This window comes from Globicephala melas, chromosome 17 (genome assembly GCF_963455315.2).
Source record: "Globicephala melas chromosome 17, mGloMel1.2, whole genome shotgun sequence".
Classification (NCBI taxonomy): domain Eukaryota; kingdom Metazoa; phylum Chordata; class Mammalia; order Artiodactyla; family Delphinidae; genus Globicephala; species Globicephala melas.
The window spans coordinates 76,483,789-76,502,048 of NC_083330.1; the positions used below are offsets into that span (position 1 = coordinate 76,483,789).

Below are 18,260 nucleotides of genomic sequence, written 5' to 3' on the forward strand. Positions count from 1 at the left end.
TAAATAATGACAGTCACATACTTTAACCCACTGAGCAAAAGAGGAAATGACGAATCCACTCAGAGTAAACGAACCAAGGAAAGTTTAAGGAGGAATCGGTATTTACAAAGTTTCAAAGCACCTTCCCACAGAATACTTAGTGATTACCAAGAGAAACAAAGAAACCTGATCGCAGAGAAGGCTGGCAGACACCACCTTGTCAAGGGATCGAGGTGGACACCACTGGTAGTGGAACAAACAGAACTCACGAGCCACCTGACAGGTGCAAGAAGGACACAGCACTGCCTCTGTGACTACTGACAGAGACACAGGTACTGAATCTAATCATGAGGACACATCACCCAAATGCCCCAAATTGAGGGGCATTCCACCAATGGCTGGTTGGTAACATCTGGAAGCACCAAGGTAAAAAAAGTCAAAGAGAGACTGAGGAATTGTTGCAGATCGACTGAGACCAGAGACATGAAACAATTGAAGGCAACAGTGGTTCTGAACCACGTCTAGATCCTTTAGGAACCAAGGACACTATTGGGATGACTGGCAAAACTTGAATGGGTCTCAGTACTGGATGGTAGAACGGACGCTAATTTCCTGATTTTGATGGCTGTGTTGTGGTCAAATAAGAGACTGTCCTTGTTTGTAGGAAATACACAGAATTTGGGACGATGGTGCAGTGACTCTAAAATGGCTCAGAAAAAATTCTAACCACTATACGTGCAACTTTCCTGCAAGTCTGTGAGTAATAACATGATAACTTCCTTCCTTCTTTCCTTTTGCTTATCTTTACTTCTAAAAGACTATGGTACTGTGGAATTTCTGGTTAGAAGTCAGCAGACCCAGGCTTCCAATCCAGCTGTAGGCCACTAGCTCATTATATGATTCTGGGAGGCACAATAATGGGGAAAACGTGGATTTTCGAATCATAGTTACCATGCGCTGGTCTTCACTCTGCCACTCACAGGCTGAATAACCCTGCATACGCTTTGCATTTCCCTCCCCTAAAGCACAGGAATAACACTACCTACTTCAGAGACAGACTGTGAAGGTTACATTATTAATTCCTTCCACAAATATGTATTCAGCTGTCACTAAAATGTTCCGGTAACGGTTCCAGGTTCTAAGAATACAGGGAAGGGCAGATTCTTTCTCTGTGGAGCTTATACTCTAGCAGGGGTGGAGAGACAAATAAGACAAAAAAACTGTATATGTAATGAACTTTCAGAGAATAAGAAGAATTGTGAAGAAAACTAAAGCAGGTAAGGCCTTAGAAGGTGATGTGGGGATGCGGAGGTCAGACAAGAGAAGCAGGAGAGCTTAGAAAGGAAAAGGAAGAAAAAATAAAATCATCACACAAAATAAAACCGAGATGACACAGATCACAAGAGTCAAGATAAAAAGCATAACAGAATACATGACAGAAATAAGACCAAACATATGTGCCATATCAAGGAATGTAACTGGTCTAAACCCACTTATTAATGAAAAAGACAATGAAGTTAGATCACAAACAAAACTCAACTCTATGCTTCATCTAAGAGAACCACACAGGGGGAAAAAGAATTCTCAAATGTTTAAAACAAAACAAGAGGCAAAGGTACATCAGGGCCAAACCAAAAGAAAGGAGGGATGAGAGCTACAGTATCAGACCAGATTGAAATAAGGGCAAAGGACATTAGAGGAGCCACAGAAAGGCACTTTACATGGTAAAAGGCACAACAAAGTGAGAATAATTATGACATCTATGCACCAAAGACCATCAGCCTTCACACTGCATGTATTACAGGACAGACATTATCACATCGATGGACAGAAGTCCATCAGGGTGAAGAGGACCCATGTTAGCAGTAATTGTAATTCACTTCTCAAAGTCCATGGGTAGATCAAATAGGTAAGGATCTTAAAAAACCTAAGCAAATTAATAAGGTATAGCTAAGTGATACATTTCAACTCAATACACTTAAAACAAGGAATATGCTTCCTTTTAAATGTCCATGGAGTAGTCATAAAAAAAAAATCCAAAAAACAAAAACTAACTAGTAAACTAACTAATCTCAGTAAATTCTAAGAGGTGAGAATAGTACTAAAGTGATTCCACTGCTGTTACATTAGAAAGTCATAACAAAATGAGAAAAAACAAACAAGCAAAAAACTATGTTTTAAACAACTCTTAGGATAAAGATGAAACAAACTAGAATCGCAGAATGCCTAAAAATATCAAACATGAAAAATGTAAATGCCAGAATGTGGTTAAAGCAGTAATCATAGGAAAATTCATAGCCCCATAAAACTATACCAATAATAGAACAATCTAAATGAATGAATTAAATGCCCAACCCAGTAAGTGAGGGAAAAAATAATATAATAAGCCCAAATAAGGCAGAAAGGAGAAACTAATAATGACAGAAGAATCACTGAATTAGAAAAGAGAAGGGAGATAGAATTAATGAAGAAAGTAGATCATGTGTTAGCTCACTTAAACAAGAAGAAGAAGCAAACTTATATAAAAGAGGAAGCAAAAACAGGGAAAAAACCCTCCATTAAAGAGGCAGTTAAATACCTATATAAGTTTTCTTTTTTAACAAAATGAGCTATACAAGCTCTTTCTGAAGTCATACAAATAAATATGAAAGATGTGTAATGGGCATAGGGTTGATTTTACAAGATAAAAAAATTCTACAGATCTTTGGCATAATAATACAAATACACTTACAACTACTGAAATGTACACTTAAAAATGGTTAAGATGGCAAATTTGTATTATGTGCTTTGACCACAATATTTAAATAAACAAACGAATGAATGTAAGAAAATGACATTGAAGAGGATTACCCAAGTAAATATTAAAATATATTGTAAACCCATAATATACTTACAAGGGTGATACTGGCCCATGGATAGATTAATGGAAGAGAATCCCAAGATTTTCCTAAACATATGAGAAAATGGCATTGCTTATTAGTGAAGATAGATCATTTATTAAGTGACTTGGGGATAACTAGATAGCTTTCTGGAAAAAGAAAAGGTGGATCCATGCCTCACTCTTCACACCTTAATAAATTCCAGATAAATAAAAGATTTAAATGTTAAAACAGCCGAGCCCATGAAAGCATTAAGAGAATTTTTTAAAAATGTACTCTAAATGAGGAAAGTCTGAGTATGGTACAAAAACAAAGTTTTTGTTTTTTTGTTTGTTTTTAAAGAGATTGTTAAATTTAAATAAGTATCTTCCAGCTTGACTCACTCCTGGGAGGACTGGCATACTTACAAGGGTATTTGTTGCTACCACATTTATAATAGCAAAAGATTACTAAGGGCCCATCAAAAGATACAGAGTAAATAAATTATGATACATCTCACGCTGTGGTTAAGAAGACTGTGGCAGCTCTGCGTGCAATATGGAATGGGGCTGGACCCAGCCTATGTCATTAAGTAAGAAGGGAAAGTGGCAGGAAGCTCTCCCGTGGTACCCGAGGAGGAAAATACACAGTTTGTGCACGTTTTATCTTCACAAAATAAGCAAATCACACTAACACTGACCGCATGCCACACAGAGGATCCATTTTGGGGCAGTAGTCCTTCCCATCATGGAAAGCCTCTCGGCCCCCCTTTGTAGAAAGAGAAGGACGAAGCATCTCCCATGGCCTTCACTGGAGGCCAGAGTAACAACGAACACCCACAGCAGAGCTGGTGGGAATCGGCCAGCTCCCAGGCTGGGCAGGACCCCCTTCTCCACAGCACCCTCACGCCACTGCTTCCAGGTCCACCTGTCACCTTCCCTCCGAGGAAAGGGGCCCCAAGGCAGTCGCAGGCGTGGGCCTCCCTGGGCGCCCACGACCCCTGTCCCTGAGGCCAGAGGCTGCAGGTCTGGTATGTGCACCTGTTCCCCCCAGGCCAAGTCCCTCTCAATCGGATGCAGGAAGCTTACTGAGCACCTCCTTTAACCTGCCCACACGGAGCTCCCAGTCTCGGGAGCAAGACAGACAAGTGAATAGGCAAAGACAACGTGGGGTGGGAACTTGAGAGGCGAAGGCTTCCTGCCGGGACGGGAGGATGTCTAAGCAGAGCGCTGAGGGGTCCAGCACAGTGATTTCAGCTGGAGGAGCTGGGGACTGAGGGAAACTCAGTCCACCTGGTTTACATGCTGTCCTTTGTCCTTGAGCTTTCTCCAGGGACCTGGCTCAGAGAGACATACCCTCTGGCCCAGGACCAGAACCCCTGTTCTGACTCTTGGGCCCCAGAAGCAAACTCCAACTCAGGCTGCCTGGGTTCCTGGCACGGGGGTAGGACAAGGGCAGGGCTGGGCCTCACTCAGCCTGGCCCCTCACGCCTGGGGTGGAGCTGGCCCTCCCGGCTGCTGCGTCACAGAGGATCCAGAGTGACCGTGGTGAATTCGTTTTCTCCTTGCCAGGGGGAGTGTGGATCAGTACGGCCGCCCTGGAGGCCAAGCTGGCCACAAGCATGCAATGCCTTCACAAAGCACCAGTAACCCTGCCCTGGACACTGGCCCTCTGGGACTGACCCGGGGGCAGAAGGGCAGATGCCAAGAATGTCCACCTTAGTCTTATGAATGGAAAAACTGGAAACCATTAATAGCCAGCCAGAAGGGATTGCCTAAGTGTACCTGGGCACGTCACCACGGAAGTCATGTGCATTTAAGTCATGTGGAAGGAGGACGTCTAAGGACTAGGACTTGGATGGCCTTGACCCTGTGAGGAGGATGGCCTTCATCCACCGATTCTTCCACGCGGTCAGCAAACATCGAGACCCGGCGGGTGCGGTCAATGCGGTCTGTTCCCAGGGTGCTCACTGGGAGTGGCGGACACCATCTACAGGCCACGAGAACTTGAGGAGGGGACACAAAGGAGGACGTGCAGCTCGGTGGTGGGGTGTGACGGCATGGAGGTGTAGGCAGCAAGCAAGGCTTCCCAGGAGGACCGAAGAAGGAAAGACAGGACTAGGAGAGATCACAGGGCACAGGGACAGGCCTGGGAGAGAGGGCAACTTCCTGGCAGAAGGGAGAGCAGCGGAGGGAGCCCGGGGTGCACACCGCGGGGAGGATGGCGCTGGGAGAGCCCAGAGAGACGGGGGACGGAGGCTGGAGGGGCAGGCGTGCTGGTTGGGGAGGGACTTCTAAGCCTCATTAAGGACGCTCCCGTCCATCCTCAGTGATAATGGGAGCCAAGGAATTGTTTTAAGTGTTTAAGAGTGACATCATCGGGGTCACGTTTGGGGGGGTCACGTTTGGGATGGTCACTTGGGCTGCAGGGAGGACCCCAGGTCGCAGGAAGCAGATTGGGGGCAGGAATAGCAGTTTGGGGGACCAGTCATGGAATCTTTTCACTCAGCAGTTTCTTCCATAAAACATAGAATAATGCTTATTCCAGCAGGTAGTTATGAAGAATAAATGAGCTGACAGAGTTATTGGACACGCTGCATGCAGTAAATGCTCCCCAAATGCAGCTATTCTTTTGGGAAAGATGATCACAATAAAGCAGGCTCCCAAACGTGCTTTTAAAACTAGAATGCTTGGGACCAAATAGAAGAATGGGGGGCAGGGTCGAGCGGGTGGTGGGAGGGGAGAGGAGAGAGGAGAGGTGCTGCAGAAGGGCAGGAACAGGCTCTGGGGCGCCGGAGGGCCCAGCACAGCCGAGGCTCTCGGGGCTCCGGACAGACAGCGGTGCCTGCCTTCAGTGGCTGCGAGGAGGGGGAAGGCAGCTCACAGAACAGGCCTGGCACGGAGGGGCCCAGGGCAGGGCTGCCACCCACCAACGAAAGGGCAGGAGGGGACTGGCTGGTCCCACAGGGTCATTCCCTGGCGGGGGATCATGGCCTGGGGCTTTTTCTTTGTATGGGTTTTTGTGTTGTTGTTGTTGTTGTTTTGTTTTTAGTTATTTCTGAGATACACATTTTAAAGTAATAACTAGAATCATGACCTACAACATTACACCAGAACATATAAGATATTTAGAAATTTCATGTAATGTCTGACACATTTATATTAACGTATTTCCACACAAATAACCCAAAGAAAGTTTAGTATTAGTTGTTTTGTTTGCTTGTTTGTTTACACAGCAGGTTCTTATTAGTCCTCCATCTTATACACATCAGTGTATACACGTCAATACCAATGTCACAGTTCAGCACACCAGCACCCACCCCGCCGCGTTTTCCCCCCTTGGTGTCCATACATTTTAGATGGGCTTTTTGTTTTCAGCTTTTTTCCTTCCTTTTTTATATCCTGTATAAATTATTTTTCCTTTTTTTAAAATCAATTTACATACATATATATATATTTGGCAAAGGTGCCAAAGGGACGGTGACTCAGCCCCTTGGCTTCCCTGCACCCATTGCCAGGCCAGCTGGGCCTCAGATCAGATGGCCATTCACCACAGCTGGGCCTCAGGGCGGGGTCCTCAGACCAGGCTGACCAGCCGCTGGGACTCACTAAAACCACCCGATTCACCTGGCCCAGCAGACCCAGCCTGGTCCGTGGGCCTGAGTGCTAACCCTGGCCCGGGAGCAGCTGTCTGGAGACGTAGCCTGTGGGGGAGAAATCCACAGCCCAGCGCCATTGCTAAGCTCCCTGGGAAGGAGGCGGGTGCCCACGGGCAGCTCACCTGCCAGGGAGGCCTGCGCCACACGCACCCAAGATACAAGTATTGCTATCGGTCCTCACGAATCTCACGCTAGAAACAAACTAACCGTCTCCCCCACCAAGGCCTCCACGTCACCCAGTTTGATGAAATGACATTTTGCAGCACTTGGGCCGCGTCTCCCCGCAGAGTCCCAGGAGGGCGGGATGCAGCCCGACCGCAGGCACAGGACAGTCTGGCTGCCTGGCGCGCCGGGATCCAGACTCCAGAACGGAGCTGCAGAGTGCAGAAGGGGCCACTGACGTAGACGGAGCAACGCGCAGACGTGATGAACCCACAGCGCCTTCCAGGTGGTTCTGTCCCCAGGGAGGCCCGTGAGCTCCGTTGGTTCCGCGGGCTGCGTGCCTCATCCCAAGCACAGTGCTGGCTCCTCTGAGACTGACCAGGTGGTCAGTGTCGGGGTCCAGGGCTGCCTCTGGCCTCCACGTCCAGGACACCTGCCAAGCTTCCACCTGGCAAGCGCACCAGGCTACATGGGGACGGTCTGCTGAGTGACCTGGGCCCCCTGCCTGCATCGGACCAGGAGTGTCTGGAAGGCCGGGATCAAGTCTAACTTACCTCTGTGTCCCCAGCACCTGGGACAGTGCCTGGTGCAGATGGACAAATCCTTCAATCCAAGAACCTACGTATTCCACATAACTTGAAGCAACAAAAACCCCATGAGTCTGTTTCCTTATTTGTAAAAGGGGGACAGTAATCATGACCTCAAGACTCGTGCGGCTCGGACGAACCACACGGAGAGTTTGGCGTCACGCTCCCCAAATGTGAGGGTGGGCAGTGGGTGACCTCACACGAGGCATCACGTGGCCGCTGCTTCCCTGACAGGCGTTACCCTCGTGCCTACAAGTGCTGCCCACACATCACAGCTCGGCCCTGGACCTGGGGCTTTGCTCGGTGATGATCTGGAGGCTGTGCACTGAAAGCATCCCCTCCAAGATGGAGCCAACACCTGACTGGTATTCACTGGCTGTGGATGAAGGACAGGACAGACCAGGCACCACGAAGCTATGAAGAGGAAAGCTTCAGCTGTCAGCTGAAGAAGGGAGAAGGGGCACAGCCGTGGGACGATCAAATCATCATGGGAAACGGCTTAGCCCATTAGTCACCACCACCCAGTATCCATGGAAACGACTGGAACTGGACCTCGAAGCAGGCCGTCAGGAAGCCCACTCTTCACCCAGAGGGCTCTGTCACCCTCCCAGCCTCGTCTTCCCACCCGGAGGTGCAGCCTCCCCAGCTCGCAGTTTTGCTCCCGGATGGACAGAGACAGGAGGCAGCCGACTCGGGGTCCCGTCCCAGGCCCCTCCCCAGCCCTGCCGCGGCTCTGTCCTGTCCGGTCCTGCCTTGCCTTGGGATGCTCCGCAGAAAGAACGCATGCAGTCCTGGATCCACCCCAGAATCTAGCTTCCTTTCCTCCTCGACCACCACACAGCATCAGTCCTGGTGGTCCCCACCGCCCCAGGCCCACATCCCCACTGAGAGGGAAGGAACGCACTCTCGCAAGGTCACAGGCATCTCTTCAAACCTTCGCCCAGGATTTGGGGCCCTCAGCATCTCCAGTTTACAAATAAGAAACCCAGGCCCAGAGAACTTGCTGACTCGTCCACAGAAGTTGCCCCATGAGGAAGCAGCAGACAGGACTGAGACCCGTGGTGGGTTTGTGCCATCCACAGGTCTGCCTGTGGCACGTGATGTAACCACCATCACGCAGCAAACCTGACGGCTGTGCTCTCTGCCGCCACCCCCTAGAGTATTAACAATTTCAGGGTATCCTTGCTGAGGGAATGACCCCAAAACACAGAGAAAGCTCTACGTACAGCCAATGCAAGTAACTTACATAACAACAAACACCTCCAAAAAACAGAAACAGCCAAACACCAGAGCAGGTACTAAGTTATCTTGTATCCATTTGATGAAATTACGGTGAGGACTTAAACAGCATGTGTTAAGACATGTTTATAACATGGGAAATACTTATGTTTTGTCAAGTATAAAAAAGGACACAGAAGTACTACAGTATGATCATCTCTATGAACAAAATTTAAGTTGGGGGACAGGAAAAAGACTTAGAAATGCACACAAATGAAATGAAGTAGAGACTGTTTTGGGGGGGGGATGTGGGAAAAGGGTAATTTTTCTCTATCCAACTTTTCTGATTTCCCCTGGCTTTCTACAGTGAGAATATATTGCTTTCATGAAGTGAGCTAGTGGAAGGGTCAAGAGTCCAGGGTGTGGAAAGCTGCCTTTGAAGAACCAGGAGGACAGCCCAAGTTATGGGGTGAGGAGCTGGTGGCTCCAAGATGTCGGCTCCACTGCAGAGGGGACAGTGAGGGTAGGAGGTGACGTGTGCTGAGGCCAGGGATGAAGACCCCACCCCACGCACGGTGGGCCGGGGAGGCCAGCCTGGGGCAGGAGGGAAGCAGACGAAACTCACCGCCTTCCCTCACGGGCCACTACCCTGGAACTGCGTTCACAAGAGGGTGAGAAAGTCACCCGAGAAACCCAGACTCCCACAATGCCCATGTCATGATCAATGACCAAGAGTCACACAGTCACTTGACAGAACAGCTCAAGAGCCTTAAATACGTGCACGTCTTTTGACTTGATAACTCGAAAGCTAGGAAACTGATCTAAGTCAGGAAAGTCTACCTAGGATGTTCCTTGGAAGCAGCCAGATATGGTAATAGTTAAATGACACTCTGAACAGGAAAATACTACGCACTGTTTCTGGAGACCGTGGATGCCTCAAGGGCAGGAACTGGGCTGCCGGGGATGCTGCTGGGAGCCCAAAAGCTCAGCCCCGAGCTGCCTGGCACCGCGGACACTGCCAGTGAGACCTCCTGGCAGAAACGCCTTTCAGGTCCTGGTATTATTGTTTAAAACGTCATGCATCTTCTCCAGGATAAAATCTTTTAATACTTGCATTATTTGCCAACACACTGGTATGCATGTGACACACGACAAGGAAAACACCTGCAAGGAGACCAGTGCAAATCCAGCAAGGGCCTCTGACCTCTCCCAATGTACCCTCCCCACCCCCAATCTCTGGAATGAGTCAGACCCTCCAGGGCTCACTCCCAGACTGCCGAGGCCTTGGGGAATTTCTTCTGACTGACATGATGCCTTAATGCAAGTTTTGTGTCACTGTGTTTCCTCGGGCTGGTTGGGGCTGGGAGTCTGATCCTCCTCAGCTGCCACATAACGGTGGCAGTAGCTGGCTGAGCCCGGGTCATCAAGAGACAAGACATTCCAAACTAGGAAAGCGAGGGACACCCCCAGAGGTGCAAGCAGTGACACATTCCGCAGAAACACCGCCCGCCTCCTTCCACTCGGGCTGGACCAGCGAGGCGGCGGCTTCCACGGAAGGAGCCCCCGGTGCAGCACACAGTCCACTCACGGCTGCCGTGTCAGCGCCCCTCACAGGACTCCCAACAACCTTCACGGGCGGGAGTAGGGAGCCCAGCAGAGTGGGCAGCCCCCGGGCAGCGCGAGGGGCTCTCACAAACTGAAGGGGAAGTGCAGGAACGCCAGGAGGAAGGCCTGTTCTCTTCAGACCCCTGGGATAATTTTCCTGTGTGTCTAGCATGCCAAAGGGGGAGGTCAAGCTAATTAATTAAGCAGATGAGACACCAGATACTAATTTACAATGGTTTCTGGGGTAAAGAGAAGAAGGCACACGTACAAGATTGTTTGCATCTGACCCAACGTAGATTACATGATGGAACCATTTCCAGAGGATAATAAAGACTCCCACTTCAACAAAAATTCTACATTTACTTTGTTTCTCAACAAAATTGTTTCGCCGCTATTTAGGAAGGCAGAGACTGGGGTGAGAGTTCCAGGTGCAACGGGCAGCGAACGTTCAAATGCCTTTTTCGAAGTACCACCTCAGGGCGATCGCTCACGGGCTGAGCGCCAGGCTGAGTTAGGGTGTTTACCAAACAAACTGTCCGAGCTAGTCCGGGAGAGACGAGCTAACGGCAGCCTCGCTCCCGCGCACCACCCTCATCACGGGAGATGCAGAAACATCTGCAGAAGACACGCCCATGCGGACACCAAGTGCCCCCACGGAGGACGGCAGACTCCGCAGCGAATGGACCCCGAGGGCCCCTCCACGTCACTGCCACACCTGTGCTCAGAGGGCAGCGAGCCCGTTCACGAGGCTGTGCCCGGGCAGAGCTCGGTAGACACGCAGAGGCCGGCCCGGCGGTGAGCTTCCCTCCCCCCCACGGCTCTCTGTGACGTCCGCACACACTGCCAAGCGCGAGCCTGCGCATTCTGAGAAAAGGAGCGCATGCCCCCGAGGTGACGAGTGGTACTCACCCCACAGGAGAGGGGCCAGCTGCAGATGCTCCAGGACCAGCTGGCTCAGGAGTCCTTCCACACTCGCCTCACCTGTGCGCTTCAGAGAGGGGTGAGCCGCGTTAAGGAAAACTCCGCTGCCTCCGAGTCCCGGGCCAGGGGGAGAAGTTCTAGAAGTTTCTCCACAGACTCCCAGACGGGAAACCTCCCACGGCAGGTGACCGTCCCCCTGCTCTCCAGGGATGGTGTAACCAACCACAAGATATCACCTGAGTGTGTGGGAAACAGGTACGTAAATGTGGCAAGGGCCTCTCCCCCCTCCCCCTCCCCTCCCCCAGATCTGGTAAATTGAGCTGTTACGTGAAGAAGGGAAATCCACTGGGATAATTTCAATCCAACAGCTATTCTTGCTGGGGGAAATAAAGAAGAGGGAAGGTTGTTTTTCCTAAAAAGGATGCAAACTGTGGCTGACTGTTCGATACAACCAAGTGCGTCTCTCTACACGTGTCGGTTTCATGCCAGTTTCACGTCTGCCCTGTTATACATCTTGATGTAATTACACATATTATTACAAACGGACTCACGCGAGTTCATAATCGAGGAAGTCATACGGCCTCTCAGCAAGTATCGGTGGATGAAGAAATTAGGTTTAGAAAGGCGGAAAACAGACGTGTCCAAGGTGCTAATGTTAAACAGCCAGTGTGGTCCTCAGAGAGAGATCTATAAACCTCTCTCCCTTTTCCTACATACGTTAAAGCCCCAGTACTTAGGTTGCAATCAAAAGGGAAGAACGTCATTCCTGACATTCTCTAGTGACTGAGGAAGTGGGGGAAAATCCCATTACTTTCTTCCATTAGCAAGTTAATTGCATTCAACAAACACAGAGTGTGTCTGAAACAAGACAGGCATGGTGAGAAGCACTGAGGACACTGAAATGACTGGACGTGAACCTTGAACTTGAGAGGCTCACATTCCAACAAAGATGACAATATAGGAACAGACCGTTGCACTTGCCCAGCCCGAGGACAGCCGGGTCGGGATAAAGCCACACAGGCAGAGTAGAACGGGCTGGGGCAGGGAGCGAGGGGTGCCAAGGCCCCGAGGGAATGAAGGCCAGAGCTCCCGGGTCCCTCCTGCCAGAGAGGGACACCCAGCCCTCAAACAGCCCAGCCGAGCATCCGCGGAGAGCCGTTCAGACAAGAGGGCTGCTCAGGAGAGCCAGCTGGCCGCACGCGGCAACGGGCCTCAGGCCGGGCACAGGCCAAGCTGCTGGCGTCCAGGACGCTCAGGAGCACCGCCCACCTGCCTCTCCAGCCCCGGGTCCTGCTTTGGCTGCCTTGGCCCTGTTTCAATTCTTCCAAAACACAGTGTGCTCTCTCAGAACTCCATACCCTCCACCTTCTGTGCTCTTTGCCTGGAAATGCTTTTCCCTGCCTCTTCCCGCTCCTCACTGTACTCATACCTTAACCCTTACCGCAGACCTCACTTCCTCCAGGAAGGCCTCTCTGAACTGTCTCTGCTCCGAAGGCTCTCGGCATCCCCTCGGCAGCCCTCACTAGATGTGTGTGTCTTCCATCGTCTGGCTTCATCACTCGCCTGTCCGCTGGGCGAGGGCAGAGCCCTCATTCTGGGGCCTGGAACAGTGTCTGCATCATCGTGGCCGCTCCATGAACACTGGCTGATGACTAAATGAATGCTGGCATGAGTCAACATCCCAGGTAAGCGGTGCAGGGGCCACATCTGTGTGTGTGTTTCTTTCTGTTTTCTTTCCTGACTCTCTCTGGGGGTTATTTTCACTTGTATGAAATTAAGACTTCAGAATATGGCATATTACTCCCTCTTGTTAAAAAAAAAAAAAATCATGCCAGGCTTTTGAGGCTGATCGCACCCCGGTGCTTGAAGAACAGAAAGAGTGCCTAACAAACATGGCCAGGATGAGGAGCCTTTGAAATGATTAGTGAGAAGAGCAAGTTAGGATGTGAGTAATTTCAAAGTTGCCAAATGGCACTGGGGCTTTGGAAACCATTCCAATAGCATATTTCCGTATTCGGACATGAGCCATAAAATTATACAGCTGAGCTAGTAAAGCCAGTTACCTGCACACACATCCCCTCCCCTTCAGCCCCACGAGCCACCAAAGCAGTCTTGTGTCTGAGCCTGGACACAGGAATGCAACCCTGGCTGACCAGTCAGCTATGCAGATGCTCTATCAGCCACTTTTAGAGCCCAGGTTACAATGTTATAGCGAGGACAGTGGACATGGCAGCGGCTTCTCTTTCCTAAACACATGGACTCTGGCGTTGGGGGCAAGAGGTCAACAGAGAATGATGATGAGGACAATAATTCCTATCATTATTTCTGCTAGAAGGAGTATTTCCAAAGCGAGTCCCATGAGAGAGGCTGTGTGCTAAGTGTTTAACATGTATCTTCTCAATTTAATACTATTTTCAAATTGAGTATGTGGTGGGTTTAAAATAGGGACTGTTATTTCCATTGCAGAGATTTTTAAAACTCAGGCCCATGGGGATAACAAGAAAGCAGACACGGCTAGGAAGTGGTAGGATTGAGGCCATCTGACCCTGGAGCCCACACTGCAGCCCACACTTTCAGACACTTTACTATGAACACAGTATCGATTCCTCACAATAAACCTGGAAGCCAGGACCCGTGATCCCCACCGGACAAACGAGGATCCTCTGTGCACAGGGCCGGGGCCCGGCCAGGACCCCAGCACTGTCAGGGGCAGAGTCACCGCCTGCTCCCAGCATGGCGCGTGGTGGCCAGCCTCTTTCCTCCAGCCCTGAGGGAGGCCCACGGGGAGCTCTCCGTGGTGCTGAAGTACCTGTCTCCCCGCTTCAAGCCCTTCCTAGTCACCTGGGACGCAGCAATTAAGTTTCCAGGTCAGCCGATGGGTTCTTGCCCCCAAGATATACTCCTGTCCCTTAGGAGGGCAGGGGTGGTGACACTGCAGCAGGGGGAATGTAGACCACTGTGGGTGCCAACCAGGCTTTGCAAGTCTCCTAGCCACACCCTCAAGTAATGATCATCGACAACCCCTGTGCGCCTGGAACGTAAGAAAACTCAAGTGCCCAGCTCAGTGCATCCAACTCACATTCGTTCTGCCTCTGGAGCCTCCCACAGGCAGCTTCTGGCTCCCCGCAAGGAGCCACGCATCCCTCTCACAGCGCCCCCTGCGCCTGCCACTTCCTGCCTCAGAGCCACGGCTGAGCTCCCCGGAGCCACCGCACTCCACTCACGCCTCTCAGAGGTGGCGAGCCTCGCAGTGCGGGCTGGCCCTTGCTCACTGCCATCCCCGACTCAAACCTGCCGGGCTGATGAGCCGCCGGCTCTGCCGTCACGACTGCTTGGCCGCTCATTTTTGCAAACCAGTAAGACAGACTTCAGAGGGCTGCTTGTGGCTCCAAACCCAGGAGAGTAAGGGACGTGCCCCTCGTCAGTGGCACTGCGCCTGGCACACAGGAGGTGCTCCATCAATGCTCAGGGCTTCTCACTGAGCACCTACTTACCTAAGGGGCATCTCACACAGTGCTCACAGCAACCTCAGGTTGAGGAAACCCCTTCGGGGATGTTAAGCCACACAGCCAGGAAGGGAGGATCCAATTTAGCCCTTCAGCTCCAGGTGCAGAGCTCCTCCCTGCCGGGGGTGGGCCTGGATTCACATCAGGGTATCAATACCTACAGCGTGGGCTGTGGTAGCTGCTGGGGACGAGAAGACCCACCAGGTGAGATCCTGCCTACTTTTAAGAAGCCCAGCCTATTGTGCAAGGATGATACCGTAGTATTATTAGTCACCCATCATTGTTAATTACATTTAATTAATCAATATTTGTGCAGAGCCTTTTTGTTTACAAATGTTTTCATGCACATTGTCTCAGTTAATCTTCTACGAGTCTTGGGAACCATGGATATTTGCTTCCAAATCTTAAAAACAACGCCAGATGCTAGGAAAATGCAGAAAGTTAATAAAATACCTTCCCTTTCATTTTCTGCTAGCCCGTTAGCGGTGAAATATTCAGTCATGCACTGCAATCAAAGGACCGTTTAAAACCACGGAGCAGTTTTTGAGATCCTGCCTGTGTGTATGGGACTGAAGTTTACCAGGACCCAGCCTGATGCTCTAGAAGAAATGACTGTTCAGTCAGCTCTTCCCTTGGGGAATGTGCAGCCTGGCGGGTGGCAGGCCTGGGTCCTCTCACAGGAGAGTGCAGCACCGTGCTCTGAACACCCGGTTGTCATAAGCGGTCTACTGAGACCCAGCCCGTGAGAGCTGCGGATGCAGATGTTTCTAAACGGGCCCCCAGGTGAGCGTTCCGGAGTGGGGAGCTCGTTGAGGAGCAGGCCTGCACCTTGGCACCACCCCCGCCAGGAAGATGGGTTGTCTGCGCCCCATGTGCCAGCGCTGGAGTGATAACCCCAGGTGCAGGGACTTAGCCCAGCCCCACTTCAGCTCAAATCAATTAGCAAATTGTCACAACTAGAAATTACGCTAATGGAAAGGCTGCTTTGGGTGATTAATGAGCCTCTTTCCCATGACTCTGTCCTCCGATTTGCTTCACGAACTTTGAGAATGCTGATGCTGGGCTGTTCTCATCCCAGCAGGGCCGCCAGTGTCTGGGCTCAGCTCCCTGGACAGCGCCACGAACTGCCAGGGAGAGTCTGCACGCGGTTCGGGGCTGCAGGTCTTGCGGGGGGAGAACAGTCGAGTCAGAGGATGGAGGGCAGGCAACATGGAGAGAGCCCTGTGGGGTAGGTGTGCCAATCAGCAGCGTGCCCGAGGAACGCGACGTCTCTTTGGCTTCATCTGAAAAATGGGGATAACTTGAAGGCCCTGGCAGAGACCAGATGCTCTTCCGCTCTTTTGCCCAACACAGAGCTAATAAGAGCACAGACTCTGAAGCCAGGCAGCTGGATGAGAACCCAAGCTCTGCCACTTACTAGCTGGGTGACCCGGAACAAGTTAGGTAAACTCACAGGACCTCAGGTTTCTCATCTGTGGACTGTGGATAAAAACTACTTCACAGGGTTTTTGTAAAAACTGAGTAAATCTAGGTAAATTGCTCAGAACAGTGCTGGCATCTAGTAAGTGCCATAAGGTGTTAGCTGTTACTTAAGCTCTGTAATTTTATGATTCTATTATATAAGATACACATGCTCACAATAATTGTCATGCCGGAAGTACACAGAACGTGTAAAAGCCCAGCGTGCACCCAACCACATGAACACGCTGCACGTTGACTCGTGTGCACGTGTGCGCTCTCTCTCTCTCTCTCTCTCTCTCACACACACACACACACACACACACAGATTGGGAACTTTGCTTTGCACACTAGGGAAAAGTCCTCCCCCACTCTCGTGAGCCGGCGAAACCTGAAATCTGCACTCTGTGAGCCAAACCCTGATTCCATTCGGAGTAACTTCAAGGTATACGTACTTGGGTTCGGGGGAGTCGAGAATCAAATATGTGTCCCTCCCACCTCACTCCCTCCGTCCCCTGAAGGCTAAAGGGCCAGGGCAACTTTACATCGAGGGTCGGGAGCAACGCTTCTCTTGGGCTGGCGTGGCTTCCCCACTATGAGGATTAAAGGCCTAACCAAGGGATTATCCACAGCTATAAACACTCACTCCCTAAAGACAAATACAAGATGCAACCCTGCATGTTACTGAAGATGATCAAGGAATCAGCTGTACCGATAAAGGGAGCTACTTGTATTAAAATTCATTTAGCTAGAACTCTCTCTCCTAACATGACTATCAGAAAAACCTAGTGCACTGTTTTAAAGGAGTCTTATCTAAAAATACTTAACTTCTCTCAGGGAATGAGAAGACGGAGCTCCATCAGAAGCATCTGTGAGAGTTAGCCAGCAGCCAGTTAGAGAGGCTGAGAGGCCATCTCAGGCAATCCGGTGCAAACAGCGAACGCTCTGCCTCAGTCTCTAAAGGGAGGAGGGCTTGGCTATCGGCAAATTCTCCTCACTGGCGGGGATGCGGTCTCGGAAGCTGAGAAGCCAGGTGTGGCCGTATGCCAGGTGGCCTGTCCTGGTGGTGACCAACCAAACTGAGGACGTCGTGCCTAGAGTCTTACAGGGTTGACCCCAAGTACAGACTGATGACAGACGTCACAGCCGCTGCTGCGCTTCTGGAATTTATAGAGGGCCACTGGTGTCTGTGAGGCCAAACACGGCACCATCAGCGGCACGGCCCGGGTCAGCCCTGGGAAGGCAGCCCCTCGGGGGCGCAGCCGTGCTCTCAAGAGAACGGCCACACTCCCCTTCCCAGTTATTAAGGACTCTGTGCCCTCTGTGTCCCCCGAAGACATTCCAGCCCCCACTCCGGGCTGCTGATTCTTCGGCACCTAAGGCCCACTGTACCACTGGGGTCCTTGAGCCTCTGCCTCACCCTCAAAGCAGCCAGATGGTTACAAACGATCTCCAGACAGAAGGCGGGAGACGCGTGCTTACCAGACCAGACCACCTGGCAGAGACTCAGCCCAGATGGTCCAGGCCGCCAGCTTCGTGGGGATCAGCTGAGCTGGGCACCCAGTCCTTGTCGGGAAACCTATATGGGGTTGGATTCTAACAGGTCAGCAAGCATCTCAGCAAACCCTGAAATGCTCTCTGAAGAGAGATTTGCAACAAAAACGAGGAAAGCGAGAAGGGGCGCTGACAACAAGCTTGCTCCTAGCGTCTCCCGCATCTGTTTCCACCGCAGACAGCCTGCGCAGGGCTGCCCCCTGGAAATGGAGACGGGCTTCCACTCAGACGAATCTTGCTGGTTGCAAACTCCCTTCCTACGTTCATCACAGCACTCAGCGTAGTGCAACCAAGCTGGTGACCATCGGCTGCGTCAATCAAATGGAAACCACTGAGTCACCAAAAGGTTCCAGTAGCTACATGGAAGGATTCCAGGCAGCACCGGGGCGGGGAAGAGAGCACGCGCTCGGGCCCCATCGGGCAGAGTCCACACCCCATCTTGCTCACCGCAGTGTCCCCGGCGCTGGGCGCAAACCGCAGCACATCGCAGGTCATCAGGAAATAGCTGCTGACACCACCTGACCTCAAGAACAGCACAGCCTGGCAAGGGAGACAGTCCTGGGAAGAAAACAAACTTTCCTGTGCTCTGTAAGCAGTATTCCAAACGAGAGTTAAGCACTGAGAATTGCAGGACCCCAGAGGAGGGGCAGTTCCAGCCAGGGCCAGATGGCAGAGGGGGCAGAGAGGGCTCCGTGGAAGATGGAACACGTGAGGCCAACCATAAAGGACGACCCGCACCTGCTTCAATGCTGAT

The 18,260-nt window shown here is 51.1% G+C and overlaps 1 protein-coding gene across 7 annotated transcripts in view; it reads right to left on the bottom strand.

Annotated features, from left to right (window-relative positions):
* Positions 1–18,260, bottom strand: part of TRAPPC9 (trafficking protein particle complex subunit 9) — a 539,837-nt gene that overhangs the window by 95,615 nt on the left and 425,962 nt on the right. For all 7 annotated transcript variants that reach the window (XM_060287242.2, XM_060287245.2, XM_060287244.2 and 4 more), the window contains one exon: positions 10,977–11,067. In XM_060287242.2, coding sequence (XP_060143225.1) covers positions 10,977–11,067 — 91 coding nt within the window. The remainder of the gene's footprint in view (positions 1–10,976; positions 11,068–18,260) is intronic.